General features: G+C 46.0%; 1 protein-coding gene across 1 annotated transcript in view; it reads left to right on the top strand.

The window, feature by feature from the left end:
• The window catches only part of scfd2 (sec1 family domain containing 2), a 185,689-nt gene that overhangs the window by 75,310 nt on the left and 91,551 nt on the right, over nucleotides 1–18,828 (top strand). The window contains exon 5 of the mRNA XM_084067522.1: nucleotides 197–500. Within this exon, the coding sequence (XP_083923648.1) occupies nucleotides 197–500 (304 nt within the window). The remainder of the gene's footprint in view (nucleotides 1–196; nucleotides 501–18,828) is intronic.

Here is an 18,828-nt window from a genome sequence, read left to right as displayed (position 1 = left end):
TTTTATCAATTAGATTTTTGTTTAAAAAAGTTAACCCTTTTTTGTGCAAATGTGCCAAAATAATTAAAAACACAGATCAGCTATGTTCGCTATTTGTCGTATGATGAAGTATACGAGTGGTTAAGAAAATGTGTCCCTCTCTGTTTTATTTGAACAAATGGAACCTTGTGTGCACGTGCGTGCGTGTGTCTTTCAGGCCTTGGGAGACTCGGACCTCCCCAGCGTGCTCAGGCAGCTGCTGACCCTGATGACGTCCAGAGGAGGCGCGGAGGGCTCCTCCAGATCCGAGGAGGAGCAGGAGAAGGAGCAGCGCTGTGGCCCCGACGAGCTGCTCCTGCTGCTGGTCTACCTGTACTCGCTGGCCGGGGAGGCGCAGGGCGCTCAGGACCCTGACGAGGAGGAGGAGGAGGTGGAGAGACTGGAGACGGAGCTGATTGGAGCGCTCACCATGGCCATCAGCAGAGAGACGCAACTCAGCCCCCTGGTGCAGAAACTCACTGGTACGACACACATGCATGCACACATGCACACACGCATGCACACATGCACGCACGCATGCACACGCACGCACATACGCCACACACACACACACATTCGCCACACACTCACACATTCGCCACACACTCAAACATTCATTCGCCACACACTCACACATTCGCCACACACAATCACATTGAACCCATTAAGACCTGAGGCCGTTTCTACAAATGCCTTCTAAATCAGTAGTTCTCAAACTTTTTTGTGTCAAGGACCCCCAAATTGATATATATTTGGCCCCAATCTGAAAAATGTTTGTGCCAGGGCCGCCAGGAGAGAATGCTTCAGACATATATGCTTCAGACATACTGGAGCGATCCTCTTCCCAAGTAGATATTCTTGGCATCCAGCATTTTATGGCGGAGTACCCTGAGAGCTTCAAGCAGCCTTATTTTTTTTGGAGAGGAGAGGACCACCGCTCACTTGATCCTCCTGTCTATGTTTGGCGACCCGGTCATTTACAACCTGACGTTAAATTGTTATACCACAACTTTGACAACTTCTGACAAGTCCCTGGACATGATTTCCAATGCTCTCTGTGGACATACCCCATTCCAATCAAGCAATTTGTGAACCAAACCTCCAAATGATTGAAGAATCCACTCGGCAGAGGTATATCCAATGGTGTCTGGAGAAGTGGGTGTTCCTGTAGTTTTACCCAAACATTTCAAGGTGGCCTATGCTATAAAGAAATGTCCTGTGACCCAAAAATAAGATAAAAAGTCATTGACATTGACAAAAATGACATTTTCCAATGTAGTCACTCATACAGTATTAGCAGCCCAACTTAAAATTATATTTTACTAAAACATTATTGGCATCTGGTTTCTTAGAAGGACTGTATGGGTCAGTAGTGCTTGTAACGTCACTTGACTCCTGCTACAGTTTCATAATGGGCACACCCGAAAGCATCATTCTGAATGACCAACCAAGAAGAATAGAGTTCAGCCACTGTTTATGTGATCATCATCATTACATTACTGGCTGTTTCTAGTGGAACATCATCACCAACAACATCATACTCCTGGTACTGCAAAGTAGTGCAGCATTTTAATACTTAAATTCTCTTTGGCTTTCAATTTCATATAAACCTAAAGTTTATATGTTTTGTTTGTTTGCTTGTTTGTGCACCGATGGGCGTTTGTTGATGCTTTGTTTTTAACCTCGTACAGCACTTTGGTATAAGCTTCGGTTGTGCTTTATAAAATACGTTTGATTTGATTTGAATTGATGGCTCTGTATTGCTTACATATGAGCTTGCTGGTATTGTATCCGTGTTAATTCGCCTCAAATGTGACATATTTCCAACTAGCACTCATTGTACATCAAACAAAATTGAAGGAACAACATCGTAAATTTTGAAATGCACAAGGAAAACACATAGTGTGTGGCTGTGCATAGTTGAGCTGCTTTGGCTCATCGGCTTGTCTGGTCATGTGTTTTGGGCCAAGTTCTCAACTAGAAAAAAAAACCCAATAACAACAAACCCATAAAATGATTAAAAAACAAAGTTGTAAAGTGGCGTCATCATTCACTGGACACAGGGCCCTCCCCTCTGACACTCCCATGTACGTGTCCAGACACTGAGGAGAAACACAGAGAGAAATAAGAGACACAGAGAAAGAGACAGAGGGTGCGGTCAGCTCTCAGGACCATGATCATTCCCCATCGCTAGGCAGTCATTCCCAGAGAGAGAGAGAGAGAGAGAGATGGGGTGAGAGGAAGAGAGAGTGTGTATTACTATACTTGCGAGGACCAAGCATAGTAGAATTTGAAGAAATATACATTGTGAGGACCGTTTTCCTGGTCCTCACAAGACAAATGGTTGGTTTTATAGTTAAAACATTTTTTTAGAGATACGTTTATAATTAGAAAAACATGCAGGTTAGCTTTAGGGATTGGAATTAGAGTTAAACATGATTTATACTTAGTTGCGCGCCAGTGTCTTGCACCGAAAAACAGCCGATCTATAAGCTTATAGATCTGCTGTTTTTCGGCTTTAGGCTTACGGTTAAAAATGGCAAAATAATATATATATTTTTACATGACATTCATAAAATGGCTGTCCTAAAGCGTTGATGTCCTCACAAGTATAGTAATAGTATGTGTGTGTGTGTGTGTGTGTGTGTGTGTGTGTGTGTGTGTGTGTGTGTCCAGCATGTCCTTGTTAGTGGCAGGAGGATTCTGTCAGAGACCTCACACCCCATCTCTCCATCTGGTCTCCCCAGACACACACACTCCGCCAGGTCACATGGTAACAAATGCACAAGCATTGGACTGTGGGAATGTCAGACAGAACTTGAGAGTGTGTGAGAGAGAAAGAGACGGAGAGAGAGACTTTCACCTGTAGACATTATTGGTTCTCAAAGTGGGGTCCATTTGGCTCCATTAGTACACTCAGAGAGAGTTATGGGGGTCCTTAAAACAAAGAGTACCATTGCACTAGTTCATATCAAAAAGACACGGTGCCACCAGGATCCAGAACTGGATCCAACATTGAGGAACCGGAATCGGTTCCATCACATTTTTTTAACCGCTGGAACCAGTTTTATCACACTGTCAGAGCTGGTATGTGGACCTCACGTCTGATATACAATTACCATACCTGTGGTTCTCAAACTTTTACATTTCAACTAAACTCTGAGCGTGTAAAAATGTAACCAAATGAACCTGTAAGGGTCCATTTGGTTCCATGTGTACACTCTCAGAGTTACAGTCCTGTAAGGGTCCATTTGGAACCCCCAATAGGAATCGTTAAAGGGAGCCGTTAAGGAATCGGAATCATTAAAATCCTAAAGGATCCCAACCCTACTGTAGGTACCACCTTGCATGGTACCAGCAGTGTGTGCCGGTCTCTATTCTGTGCCGGTCTCTCCAGTCTGTGCCGGTCTCTCCAGTCTGTGCCGGTCTCTCCAGGGCACAAGCTCAAGGTCAGTGCTTCTGCTGTTGATGAATTGACCCTGACCGCATCCCACTGCACTGTACCTCCCATAGTAATAGCCGGTCTAACCTTGAGCCTGCACACACACGCACGCACGCACGCACGCACGCACGCACGCACGCACGCACGCACGCACGCACGCACGCACGCACGCACGCACGCACGCACGCACGCACGCACGCACGCACGCACGCACACACACACACACACACACACACACACACACACACACACACACACACTTCCCCATAATTAGAGCTGTTTTTAGTTTGGCCCTTCCCTTACCTTAGCATACACCCTGAAATAATACACCGCACAATGTTAGGGTTCTGCAGTTCATATCTCACACACACACACACACACACACACACACACACACACACACACACACACACACACACACACACACACACACACACACACACACACACACACACACACACACATATATGTACTGTATATATACACACACATACAGTACAGCAGGGGTTTGGCACTCTGTGTTTTTCTGTCTCCCTTGTTTCTGTCTCTCTCTCTCTCTCTCTCTCTCTCTCTCTCTCTCTCTCTCTCTCTCTCTCTCTCTCTCTCTCTTCATTTTCCTTCACTAATTCTCTCTTTCCTTCACATGTTCTCTCTCTTTAGCCGGATTTATACATAGTTGGATGCCAGTGTCGTGGGCCAAAAATAGCCGATCTACAAGCTCTCAGGCTTTGTGGGCTTGTAGATCGGCTATTTTCGGTGCATGAGTAATGAATTATATCAAGCCTTTGTCTCTCTCTCTCTCGCTCACCCTCCTCTCTCTTTCCTTCTCTCATTCTCGTTTTTTCTCGCCCTTGGCCTGGGTTTCTTTTGTGAGGCTGTTGATGAGGAATGTAGCTCTCTCTCTGTCTCTGTCTCCCTCTCTCTACTCTCTCACCATCTCTGTCTCTCTTTCTCTGTCTGTCTCTCTCTGTCTGTCTATCTGTCTGTCTCTCTACGTGTCTATCTCCCTGTCTCTTCCTGTTCTAGTTGGCAGTGTAGCAGAGTGAGGCACGGGGCCTCTTGGCAGACTGGAGGTCAGAGAGATGTGGCTCATGTTAAAAAGCTGACTCTGTTATAAACACTTCACTGCAAATTAGTCTGCTGTTGGGAGCCAGGTGTGTCTTAAATCCAGAGGAAAAATAATGCCTGTGTGTGTGTGTGTGTGTGTGTGTGTGTGTGTGTGTGTGTGTGTGTGTGTGTGTGTGTGTGTGTGTGTGTGTGTGTGTGTGTGTGTGTGTGTGTGCGTGTGTGCCAGCTTTGTGCACTCCGCCTGCAGGAACGCAGACGTGCATTGCGCGCTCATTAAGATTTTTGTGTGTTTGGGTGTATGTGCATGGTTATGCACACGCCTGTGCATGCGTGAATGTGTGTGTAGTAGTGTGTAGTTAATGATCTTGGGTTTCTATGAGTGTGTACATATGTATGTGTCAGGGACCGAGTTGGTCGGAAGGAGAGACACAGGGAAACGTGGTTGTTGATTTAAAATAATGTTCCTTTTTTTTGGATTTATTTTTCTTTTTGTGTTTCAATCAAAATAATCAAACAATAAATGTGCTCAAAATAAACAAATCAAACTAAATAACTAAACAGACAAACACAACTGAACTGAAAACTGGACTAACTAGAATGACACAGGAGGTGGACATATATAGGGATGGGTCAGACCACTGTTAACAAAAAGGGGGAAAAGACAAAGACTACCATTAAACACACACTCAAAACCCCTGCCCCACCCCATGGTACAGAGGGACTGTGGTTCAGTCCGATTTGTCCAGATTAGCTGTAGATCCATAGCAGCTGATCCCCTCTGCTTTGGCCAGCCCCTCATGTCCATATATGTCCGTCAGAAACCTCCCACAGCACTAGTAACTCAAACAAAACTCAGTCAAATCAAATGCAAACAAACTCATAGAAAAACAACTGAACAATAAACTGTTATTCCAATTGGTTGTGTGTGGTTACATATATTAGATGGCAATTGTGTATAATGTACAACTGAAAATAAACCAACTAAATAAATAAACCAAAAGGAATCACCATACCATAGGCTCAATGTGTGGCTGCTGAGTCAGCCATCACACACTCCCCCCCTTCGGAGCTCTCGCTGAAACAGCGAGAGAGGTAGTCTGACGTCACATTGAGTTTGCCGGGGATGTGTTGCACTGTAAATCGGAACGGTTGCATGGCCAAGTACCACCTTGTGATGCGGCCATTAGTGTCTTTCATCCGCTGCATCCACTGGAGGGCTTTATGGTCGGTCTGGATAGTGAATTCCCTCCCCAGGAGGTAATACTTGAACGAGTCGAGGGCCCACTTGATGGCCAAGGCTTCTTTTTCCACTGTAGAATACCGCACCTCTCTTGGCTCCAGCTTGCGGCTGATGAACGCCAGGGGATGCTGGTCCTCCGGTGGGCCCTGCAGAAGGACAGCTCCGAGCCCCCTCTCCGAGGCATCAGTTTGTAAAATGAACGTTTTTTCAAAGTCTGGACTGTATAGGACGGGGTTCTTACCCAGAGCCTGCTGAATGTCTTGAAAGGCTGCCAATGTCTCCTTCGTCCACCGAAGCCCGTTGGGCCGTGTTTTCCCGGTCATGTCTGTGAGAACAGCAGCTCTATCGGACATATTGGGAATGAAACGGTGATAGAAGCCTGCCATGCCAAGGAAGGACCTTAGCTGCCTCTTGGTATTAGGTGGGGGACAGGAATTAATAGCATGGACCTTGTGGACCTGTGGTTTGATGACCCCATTCCCAATTACAAACCCCAGATACTCAGTCTCAGCTCTGGCGAACACACACTTTGCAGGGTTAATAGTCAGGCCCGCAGATTGGATTCGCCCCAGAACCTCCCCCAGATGTTGTAGATGCTCCTCCCAAGTGGCACTGAAAATCACAATGTCATCAAGATATGCACATCCATAGTTATAACACCCTCTCAATACCTGATCCATCAGTCTTTGAAAGGTTGCCGGGGCCCCATGCAACCCAAATGGCAGGACTGTGAACTGGAAAAGCCCCCATGGAGTGCGAAAGGCTGTCAGCTCCCTAGACCGCTTGGAAAGAGGCACTTGCCAGTAGCCCTTGCATAAGTCAATGGTGGTCAGGTACTTTGCTTTGCCCAGTCGCTCAATCAGGTCATCAATACGTGGTGTTGGGTAAGAATCAAATTTTGACACAGAGTTCAGGTATCTAAAATCAATACAAAATCGTATGGTGCCATCTTTCTTTGGGACTAAAACAACTGGGTTACACCACTCACTTTTGGATTCCTCAATGGTGCCCAGGGACAGCATCAGGTCCACCTCTTTTTTCAAGGAGCCCTGGAGGCGTTCTGGAATCCTGTAACTCATACGTTTTACGTCAGCCTCTTTTTTTAAGACAATATCATGTTCAACAATATTTGTGCGTCCTGGATATTCTTGAAATATTTGAGGATTACATAAAGCTTTCACCTGATTTTGTTGATCCGTTGACAGATGGCCTAGATCAAGCACTGCGGGGGCAGGTGAGGGCAGATATTGGTCATCTACTGCCTCTTCCTCCTCCACCGCTCTGATCAGCATAACCCCTGCCGTCTTCTCTGGTCTCTCAGACCATTCCTTTAGGAGGTTCACATGCAACACCTTACGGGAGCGTGGCCGCCCTGGGGTTGCAACCTGGTAGGTGGTAGGGCCAAGTTGTTTCTCCACCTCAAATGGCCCTTGCCACTTTGCCAGCAGCTTGCTGTCGCTGGTGGGTAGCATGATCAGAACCTTCTGTCCTGGGCTAAAGGACCTCTGTCGTGCTGACTTGTCATACCACGTTTTCTGATAGCGTTGGGCCTCGGCCATGTGCTGCTGGGCGAGTTCCGTCATCTTCTGCAGCTTTTCTCTCATCTTTACCACATAGGTTATTACATCAACAGCTCCCTCCTCCCCCGCCTGGTCCCCTTCCCAAGCCTCCCTCAGCAAAGTCAGAGGTCCCCTCACCTCATGACCATACAACAGTTCAAATGGAGAGAAGCCAGTTGAGGCTTGGGGTACTTCCCTATATGCAAAGAGGAGGTAAGGTAGCCATTGGTCCCAATCAGATCCAGTGTCATCGACAAACTTACGGAGCATTTGCTTGAGGGTCTGGTTAAACCTCTCCGTTAGTCCATCTGTCTGCGGATGGTAAGGGGTCGTTCGCACACCCTTGATGCCGAGCAGCTGGTAAACCTGTTTCAGAAGGGTGGACATGAAATTAGTGCCCTGGTCTGTTAAAATCCCCTGCGGAAGGCCCACCCTGGAGAAAAACTGCACCAAGGAGAATGCCACAGCTTTTGCTTTGATGGATTTTAGAGGGAACACTTCTGGATATTTAGTAGCGTAATCTGTAATCACCAGCATGTAACGGTTTCCGGCTTTACTTTTTTCAACTGGACCAACAATGTCCATACCTAATCGTTCAAAGGGGGTGCCAATAATGGGGAGAGGCTGAAGTGGAGCTCTCGAGGGTCTTCTGGCTGATGTCTTCTGGCACTGAGGGCAAGTCCTACAAAACTGGTCAACATCTGCCTGTAGACCAGGCCAGTTAAAGTGTCGTTTAATGCGCGCTATGGTCTTGTGTTTCCCTAGGTGGCCCGCCCAGGGAACAGAGTGGCCCAAGGTAAGTACTGACTCTCGGGCTAACCTGGGAACGACTAGCTGCTTAACTGGTCCATGTTGAAGGTAGAGCATACCCTTCTGTAGGAAATACCCATTCCCCCCCTCTTTAGCATTTTGCAACAATGTGGCTAAACCGGGGTCATCCTGTTGCATCTGCACCATATTTGAGGGCACCTTAAAACCCAGTGGCAGGTCTGGAGCTACCTCCTTTGAGGGTTTTACCACAGTATGCTGGAACTTCTCCTGCCTCCTTTGTGTGCGTGGTTTTCGGGCTTTCCCGGGCTGTTGGTCTAGGTCTGCATCATAAAAAGGCAGGGTACTGAGTGTTACTGATGGCTCATCTACCAACTTGGCTTGGGCTCTGGTTACTGCAACATTACAACTGTGAGGTTTGTGTAACAAATCAAACAAGACAGGCAGGTCACTACCTAACACGGCTGAAAAGGGCAGATTGTCTGCCACTCCAATGTTCAACAGGTACGTTTGTCCTTGCACTTCAATGTACATGTCAGCCGTGGGGTACGGCTTCTTATCTCCATGCACACAGCAAATGGGAATTGTCTCTGAAGTGCAAATAACATTGGGTGGCACGAATTTCCGGTGCACCAGGGTCTGATCACTGCCAGTGTCAATTAGGGCCTTCAGAGTCTTTCCATTAATTTTGACGGTTGCCATCTTCATGTACTGATCATTATTAGTTTGTAAATCATTTTTACGAGGCACCACACACATTTGAGTGAGCTTGAGTGGGTTCTTTGGGCAATTTGGTTGTATGTGGCCTTCCTGTCCACACAAATAACAAGTGGGTACTCTATTAAACCGTTTTGTTGGTGTATTTGTTGGCTGGTTCTCCCTGATGGGAGCCTTACCCACACCTGGTGTTGCATCCTGGTGGTATTGAGGAGAGGTGGGCCAGCGGTTCTCTTTTGCTTCCCTCCAGTTGTTATAGCTCCATGGCTGTCCTTTCCTCCTGGCGGCCACAAACACATCAGCCAGTGACGCAGCCTTTGCTGCCGATGGGGGATCATGCTCCTTGATCCATATCTGTAGCTCAGGGGATAGCATGCGTAAGTATTGCTCCAAAATGATCATTTCACCAACATCATTAACAGTTTTATCTTTTGGTCGGATCCACTTCTGATACAGCTCCTTTAACCTTACATACAGTTCCTTGGGGGTTTCCCCCGGTTCAATATCTGTGTAGCGAAATCTCTGCCTATAGGACTCTGGATTAATGTCATATTTTCTTAGAATGGCATTTTTAACATTCTCATAATCATGAGTTTCATCAACATCCATATGTACATAGGCACTTCTCGCCTTACCAGTAAGCAGTGGAATTAGGCGGAAAACCCAATCAGATTTAGGCCACCTACATGCTGATGAGATTTTTTCAAAAGTCGTCAGAAAATGTTCAATATCATCTCTCTCAGTTAATTTTTCCAATCTAGGCTCTGGAGAGAAGCGGAACCGACCTGAGTTAGCGATGTCTGGGGAGCCCTCTGGAGACGCTGCTGCTTCAGCCTGTGGACCAGGTTCACCACCTGCATTGCGTTCTGGGCCCGGGGAAGTATGAGCCTGCACCTCCAGCTGCATCTGCTGGAACTGATTTTTCAGTGCCTCAAACCGTTGCTCCTGACGAGCATCCCGGGCCTCCTGTTTGCCAATGTGGTCCTGAAAAATACTGGCCAAATCTGCCAGTGTTGGCTCTCGGCTCAGGGGCTCCTCCAGGGGCTCAGGGGCTCCTCCAGAGTCTGGACTATCCTCCTCATCCTCCTGTCTCGGTTTTGGTGGTCCTCTTCCTCCTCTGCCACGATTCATTGCTCAGGGTTTGAAAAAAAAAACGTATTGAGAAAAATGGGGGGAAAAAAGAAAAAACCTGTGCTCTCCTCCGTTGTCCCACCACTGCCACCATCTGTCAGGGACCGAGTTGGTCGGAAGGAGAGACACAGGGAAACGTGGTTGTTGATTTAAAATAATGTTCCTTTTTTTTGGATTTATTTTTCTTTTTGTGTTTCAATCAAAATAATCAAACAATAAATGTGCTCAAAATAAACAAATCAAACTAAATAACTAAACAGACAAACACAACTGAACTGAAAACTGGACTAACTAGAATGACACAGGAGGTGGACATATATAGGGATGGGTCAGACCACTGTTAACAAAAAGGGGGAAAAGACAAAGACTACCATTAAACACACACTCAAAACCCCTGCCCCACCCCATGGTACAGAGGGACTGTGGTTCAGTCCGATTTGTCCAGATTAGCTGTAGATCCATAGCAGCTGATCCCCTCTGCTTTGGCCAGCCCCTCATGTCCATATATGTCCGTCAGAAACCTCCCACAGCACTAGTAACTCAAACAAAACTCAGTCAAATCAAATGCAAACAAACTCATAGAAAAACAACTGAACAATAAACTGTTATTCCAATTGGTTGTGTGTGGTTACATATATTAGATGGCAATTGTGTATAATGTACAACTGAAAATAAACCAACTAAATAAATAAACCAAAAGGAATCACCATACCATAGGCTCAATGTGTGGCTGCTGAGTCAGCCATCACAGTATGTGTGTGTGTGTGTGTGTGTGTGTGTGTGTGTGTGTGTGTGTGTGTGTGTGTGTAGTTGGGTGTTTCTATGACTACAGATGAATACCTCGGTGGGGGTAATATGAGGCGGGGGTCCGTCTCCGTCTGAGTCCGTAGCACAACATTGATTGTGACATCGTGCTCAATTAAACAGCCCAAATAGGAACCAGACGCACAGCTAAAAACCTGCACTGCCTGAGAAACTATGTTTTTACAAATCCTTCTTCTCTGCACGCCCCCCCCCCTGGCTATAGCTTAGCTCACACACACACACACACACACACACACACACACACACACACACACACACACACACACACACACACACACACACACACACACACACACACACACACACACACACACACACACACACATCGCATTTAAAAGCAGCTGTGTCGTTTTTTATTACTATACAAACAGACATCAAACTTTTAGGATGGTGATTTTGTAAATGCCATTTCTTTTACCATAAAGCTTGAGTTTATCGACTATTTTGGGTGCACAATAGCATTAAGTATAAATCAAGCCTGAATCTAATCTCTTTTTTTTTTAAGCATAAAACAACATTTTGTCTTGTGAGAACCGGAAAAATGGTCCTCGCTGTCTATTTCTCAAATTCTACTATACTTATGGGAATATTTGGCCCTCACAAGTATAGTAATAAAGTACACACACACACACACACACACACACACACACACACACACACACACACACACACACACACACACACACACACACACAAAGAGCAAGCCTCCGCACTCATACAGACAGTAAAAACTCAAGACACAGACACACACACACACACACACACACACACACACACACACACACACACACACACACACACACACATACTCAAGCTCTCTCACTCTCACGTAACGCACAAATCCACAGCGCATGCACACAAACGCTCTGCACAGTGAGAGAAATACAACGGCACTGTTACACGGGAGGATACATCTGTCCATAAACAAACAGTTGAAGTAAGAGGATAACTCACCCTCTCACCCCGACCCTCCTGTCTACCTCCTCCTGGGAGAGAGCATCTCCGGATACAGTATACATGCAAGATGCTAGCGCTGCTGTGCTTCTCTATAGCGCTGTGCCTGCACCAGCGGGAGACACAGTCCAGGTGTGACAACTACACAGCGTTATCCCATTAACCCATTAAATCCGGGAACGCATCTGTCATTATAAGATGCCTTTGGCTATTCAAAAACAGCAGATATACAAGCTCATAGCGCGGCACTCGGTGCCGTGCTATGAGTTGTATGTCTGCTATTTTTGCAGCTCATAGCGCGGCACTCGGTGCCGCACTATGAGCTTGTAGATCTGATATTTTTGAATAGTCAATGCTTAAATCTGAAATGACACTGATGCTTTCCCAGTTTTAATGGGTTATTGTTATTATTGGTTATGTACTGTATACAACTACCATATACAAAAAGTTAGGAAATATATTTTTTTGTCTTTATTTACTATATCAGTATTTTGTGTGCACTCATTTCCCAATACAGATGCACAATTCTTTACCCTAAATATATATATATTTGAACCACTCTCAACCGGCCGTTTCTAATTTGGGCTATTAAAATAGCCGATCGACAAGTTCACAACAGATCGCATCGCAACTTGTTGTGAGCTTGTAGATCGGCTATTTTAGGTGAGAGTACAGGACAGGTGGTGCGCCTTGAGATTTTGACTTGCCCATTGGTATGCACGCACGCAGGCACACACCCACACACACACACACGCACGCACACACACACGCGCACGCACACACACACACACACACACACACACACACACACACACACACACACACACACACACACACACACACACACACACACACACACACACACACACACACACACACCTCACACAATTTTGTGACTAACAGCTATTGTCAGGTAGATGTGTATGAAGTGAGGGTGTTTAGTGAGAAGGAAGCAGCTCCCAGCATCAGGCAGGTGCTGTGGTGTGTTGGCTGTTTAATTCTCCAAATGACTACAGGACAGGACAGCCTGGACAACTTGGACTGTAGAATACATGTTATAGTATAGTTCAGTGGTTCTCAAACTTTTTCATGTCAAGGACAACCAAGTGAATATGTATTTGTCTTATTTTACAAGATTTGTGTTGTTAAAATGTTTTGAAACAGATAGCAGAACAAATAGCAGAACGTACAAGCTCACAATGCATCACAGTGACACGTTGTGAGCTTGTAGATTGGCTCATTTCAAATAGCTGATGTATACTAGGGTTATAATGGTTAAACCGATTAACTTATTTTGCCGTGGACCCCATGAAATCCCCTCAAAGACCCCTGGTGGACGGGGTCCCCGAATTCCACTGTGCTAAATGACTACACAACATGTACTGTAAAATCCATGTTATACTGTATACTGTAGTCACTGTCAAAGGGTTCCCAAACTTGAGTTGAGGCATTACATTTAGTTTGACTCTGTTCCACAGATAAATATTGTGACGATAGCCGAACTACAAGCTCACAACGCCTCGCACTCTTTCTTACGTAATATTTGTCAATTTGGCCAATTTGTAAAAGTCTTAAAAGTCATTAAATTGTAACTTTAGAAATGTGCAGATACCCTGTATACACTTATACTGTATTATACTGCATGTTGGTTTGTTTACTGTCGAGTGAGAAAACAATGTTGCACATTAAGCTAACCAGCTGGGGACCCCCCCCAACATAATTTAAGGACCCCCCTGGGGGTCCCAACCCCCAGTTTGGGAACCACTGCTGTAGTCGAACCAGAGAAGTTAAGCAATAGTCATTGCGTGCTTGTGTGCGTGGGTGTATGAGTGTATGTTACCCCTCTCTTTCAACAGAATGCCGGTTGCACCTGCAGCTGTAACTGATAGCCACTCATAAATACTGATTTGAATTACACTGGGAATAACCACAGACAAATAACTCGTGTTTATCAGCAAGATATTTTTCACTTTTTGTCATGCAGTTCAAGCAGACGTTCCCCTCCCAACTATTGTGTCGGGCGTACACAAACAGTACAGCATCTAAATGATGTCTGGTCCATTTTCCCACAGTGACACACTCGGAGAGAAGCTCATTTGCTGACCTTTGATCAATCGCAGGGTGTGATGTGCATTTTAACCCATTAAAACCCAGGAAAGCATCTGTGTAATTTTAGATTTTTTTTGTGGCTATTCAAAAATAAGATATACAAGCTCCAGTGCTTCACTTCGTGCTCCAGTGCTTCACTTCGTGCTGCGCTGCAAGTTCTGCATCTGCTATTTTTGAACATTTTTGAAAAAATCTTGAAAGTTTGAGAACTCCTGATTTAGAAGGCATTTTAAAATGTATACGGTGACTAATAGGGCCTGCGTCCTGTTTGTGTGTGTGTGTGTGTGTGTGTGTGTGTGTGTGCGTGTGTGTGCTAGCGTTTTGCTGAGTCATACTAGTGTTTTTTGGTGTGTTTATGAGTCATATTAATACTCATGTACATGTTGTTGTGTTTATCTGGTATTTGTGTTGTGTCTGTGTGTGTCGGGGATGTGTTGTGTAGTTGGTGTATGAGACGTCTGGCGGTATGGAGTCCATTAAAGAGCACAAACGACGTGTTTGCCCAAGAAAATGGTTCCACTTATTGCAGACTAGGAAATGAGCTCTTAAACCCAAGCGCAGCGCCGCAGCCAAGCACCACATGTGGAGAAACAAGGGGCCTGGATTGGCGGGCGGGCAACGCTAGCGAGAGACGGCGGGGTCCGCCATTGGACGAGGAACCCGCCGCGCTCACCAGGCGTGGAATGTGATTGGCCGAAGCGGCAGCCGTCTGCGGCAGACGTGGGCAGTGTGTGATGTGTGGAGGTTGTAAATAGCTGTAGCATTTAATGTTAATCTGCATTTCAGTTGTGGAAAGGGCTTTAATGATGGTGGTGAGATGGTTAGAGAGAGAGAGAGAGATGGAGTGTTCCACAGGCTGCACAAGGACTGCAAGGGAGTTTAATTCAATGATCAACCATCGCTTAAATACTGTATGTGCCTGCTTGCGGGTTTGAACATATTAAAAGCTTCCTATAGCGTAATGCAACGATTCCCAACCTGTATGCTGGGGGCCCGCTGTCGGCCTATTAGGGTATTGCAAGGGGGGTCCCAAATAATTGGCACAAATCTAAGATTTGAATGATAATATAATATAACACTTAAAAAAGTCTCAAAATATGACTTGGTATTGTATCTTTAAAACCTTGACAATGAGTTTTCCAATAAACAGGAACTTTAAGTATACTATGTTAGTTCCACTGATTTATTGACCATTAAAATAGACATGCTCTGAAAATGCACACGGCCCACCCACCTGACTTAATATGACCACTTAACAAAACTTTGGGAAACGCTGGTTTAAATATGTGCCTGCATGTGGGAACATATTATGGTCTGGGATTTTGGATACCGTAATATTGTGTTATGGCATCAGTGTTGTATTTTCCTGGTTTTAAAGGCTGCATTACAGTAAAGTGATGTACGTTTCTGAACGTAACTGACCGTTCTTTGCCTCTAGACAGTTATTATATATGTGATACTGATGATTATTTGTATTTGTCTTTTAAATGTCATTGTGTAAATGTTTTGTGAAAGCACCAGTAGTCAGCCCCGCATTATCGACACAGACTCGATAGAGGTCAAAAGAACGTGTCCATATTTTCCAGGTGGCTGTTTTTTGATTGATTGAATACTTCATTAGTCAGAAACGTAAACAGCACGAGGTACAGTCACATTTAGGCTAAAAGGACTTGTTTCCATTGTGGTCCTGTACAAAGGTATATTCGCTTCTCACCAACTCAAATTGTAAGCTGACTCCAATACAGCAATACAGCATGCAGACAAACAGGCCCCATAAACACTCCCTCCAGTCGTCCACACACACTTCTTTATGGCCTTTCATGTTTCCTGACAGACCTGCTGCAATTCAGTTTTCTTTGGCTCAGCCTCAAACCCCCTGTACCCCTCTCTCTCTCTCTCTCTCTCTCTCTCGCTCTCTCTCTCGCTCTTGCTCTTTCTTTCTTTCTCTGTCTCTCTCACTCGCTCTCCTTCTCTCCTTTCTTCTCCCTCTCTCTCTGTTCATGACAGCAGCTTGGAGCTTATAGACAGACAGCAGGCCAAACCAAACGCCTCCCCGTTGCTGCCTTCTCCTCTTGGGAGGTAGCTTGCTCACAATGCAAGGATCTGGATCGGCCCTCTTTGTCAGCGTGCGTGGGCGTGTGCAAATTATAACAGAAGCATATTTATGTTAGCATTTTATTTATTTTGTTTTTGAGCCGGTGGGAGGGGGGGGGGCACTAGTATGAGTTATAGCATGTGCAAACACATCTCAAGTACTAGATCACCAAGGTGATGAGGAACCAACAGGAATGCCTGATTTATACTTCGGTTGCATGTTGTGTTGCACACACTGATAAAGGTCATTACACACCGGCGATTATGCGAATATACGCACAATTTGGACTCGGTCCGAATACATAAAAGACGCTTTTTCGCTCCGCGAAACTGATGTGGAAGCTTGCATTGACTTTATAAGGTTTTTAAAAAAAACGTATTATTCGCATGAAAAAATCGCCCCCGGTGTGTAAGGACCTTAACAGCTGAGTTCCAAGTTGCACAGACACATTGTGAGCTTATTATATCTGCTATGTACTTTGGCTATTTGAAAATAGCCGATGTACAAGCTCACAATGCGTTGGATGGGACGTAACAGAGTATTTCTACAGGATGGTATTGATACTTTAACTTATGTATAAAATAAGTCCCATAGCGACGCATTGGGAGCTTATTAGATCTGCTATTTTCCATGCACGACACAGGCATAAGGAGAGCCAGAGTCACTGGTGTTAAGAGCAATTTCCTTTGACCTTAGAAAGATCACATAACAGAGAAGTACCAGTGTATAAGTGTGTCTGAGCTAAATGGAATTTTATGTGGTCCGGTCAGAAGTCGGAGACGGCAAAGCAGAAAGCCGTCTCATGTCATGTTCTCGTCCTAGATCTGTCGTCCTCCCTCTCTCCTTCACTTCAGTCTCTCACACCCATACAGAGGTTTGTTTTCCATCCTGCCCGTAACCGTGTGTGTGTGTGTGTGTGTGTGTGTGTGTGTGTGTGTGTGAGAGGGGGGAAAGGGGAGAGAGAGTCCCAGACCTCCCCTACGTGTGTGTTTGGCTTGGCCAGGCAGCACCAGACCAGCCATGGGACATGAAAGGGGCTCACACACATGCCCTGGCCACCAGCCCTTCACCCAGCCGCCCACTCCAATAACGTCTCTGTTTTCTCGCTCCATTCCATTCCGTTTCCTTTTTCCATTTCCACGGCCCTCTCTCGCTTTATCTTCCTCTCTCTGTCACTCTCTCTTCCCCTCTCTCTCTCTCTCTCTCTCTCTCTCTCTCTCTCTCTCTCTCTCTCTCTTCTATCCCCCCCCTCTCCCTCTCTCTCTCTCTCTCTCTCTCTCTCTCTCTCTCTCTCTCTCTCTCTGTCTCTCTTCTATCCCCCCCCCTCTCCCTCTCTCTCTCTCTCTCTCTCTCTCTCTCTCTCTCTCTCTCTCTCTCTCTCTCTCTCTCTCTCTCTCTCTCTTCTATCCCCCCCCCCTCTCCCTCTCTCTCTCTCTCTCTCTTCTATTCCCCCCCCCTCTCCCTCTCTCTCTCTCTCTCTCTCTGTCTCTCTTCTATCCCCCCCCCTCTCCCTCTCCTCTCTCTCTCTCTCTCTCTCTCTCTCTCTCTCTCTCTCTCTCTCTCTCTCTCTCTCTCTCTCTCTCTCTCTCTCTTCTATCCCCCCCCCCTCTCCCTCTCTCTCTCTCTCTCTCTTCTATCCCCCCCCCCTCTCCCTCTCTCTCTCTCTCTCTCTTCTATTCCCCCCCCCTCTCTCTCTCTCTCTCTCTCTCTCTCTCTTCTATCCCCCCCCCTCTCCCTCTCTCTCTCTCTCTCTCTTCTATTCCCCCCCCCCCCCCCCCCCTCTCTCTCTCTCTCTCTCTCTCTCTCTCAGGCCCCGAAGCAGAGCGCTGCATGCTGACGGAAGTGGAGCATAAGTTTGGGGTTAATGATCGCGCCTGATTTACAAATATCTTCCGCATTATGAAATTACTCTCAATTATTTTTAATTGGCGGGTCTCTCTTGACTTCCACCCCCTACCAAGGACACACACACACACACACACACACACACACACACACACACACACACACACACACACACACACACACACACACGTATACTGTACAAACACACACACAGACAGCTATGCACACACATTATGCACTCTCCTTGCATTCATCAGATAAGAGAAAGACGATGGAAACTCAGACTTTAATTAGCACAAACTCATCAGGCTCCACACTGCAGGGCCAAACACCAATAATTAAGAGGCCACACACAGGCCCCCAACCTGTTTCACCCACCCTACCTCTTACACCCCCACCCAAACCTCTTACACCCCCCCCTACCTCTTACACCCCCCCCCTACCTCTTACACCCCCACCCAAACTGTCTCACCCCTACACTGTACACCAACCCAGTCTAACCATAACGTAAAGCCTGATTTATACTTGCGGTTGTGGTAGTGTGCCACTGTCACGCACCGAGAATACAAGAGATCTACAAGCTCGTAGCTGCGTAGCTGCTCATCCCTACCCTCATCTTACCCTCAAAATAAATAAGCAATAATATCTTAATTTATCGCTTGGTGATTTGCAGTGGTTTCTAGGTTATAACTAAATGGGCACTAGGTGGTTGCAAAGATATTTCTTAGTGGTTGCTAGTTGTTTGGATGTGGATGTGAGGTGGGTGCTTGGATTGGGCGAGGTAGCGTAGCGAACATGTGTTGGTAAGTGGACGTTTCTCCATGGCAATTGCCAGGGTGTTACTGGATAGCTGCCAGGTGTTCAACAGAGGTTTTTAGGTGGTACCAGAGGTAGACCATAATAATCAGAACACAGCATATCGTCGCACACACACCCTAGCACACACTCACACAGGCCTCTATCCTGACCTGACAAACAAGTGGGTGTGTCTACTCGGGATGAGGAGCTTCATGAGCGGTTAATTTTAGTGATTCATTTTAATTTCTAAAATTATGCC

Source organism: Gymnoscopelus microlampas (assembly GCF_963454915.1).
Source record: "Gymnoscopelus microlampas genome assembly, chromosome: 9".
In the NCBI taxonomy this organism is placed as follows: Eukaryota; Metazoa; Chordata; class Actinopteri; order Myctophiformes; family Myctophidae; genus Gymnoscopelus; species Gymnoscopelus microlampas.
Note: the sequence above shows the minus strand (reverse complement) of the source record. Positions and strands in the feature narration are given on the sequence as shown.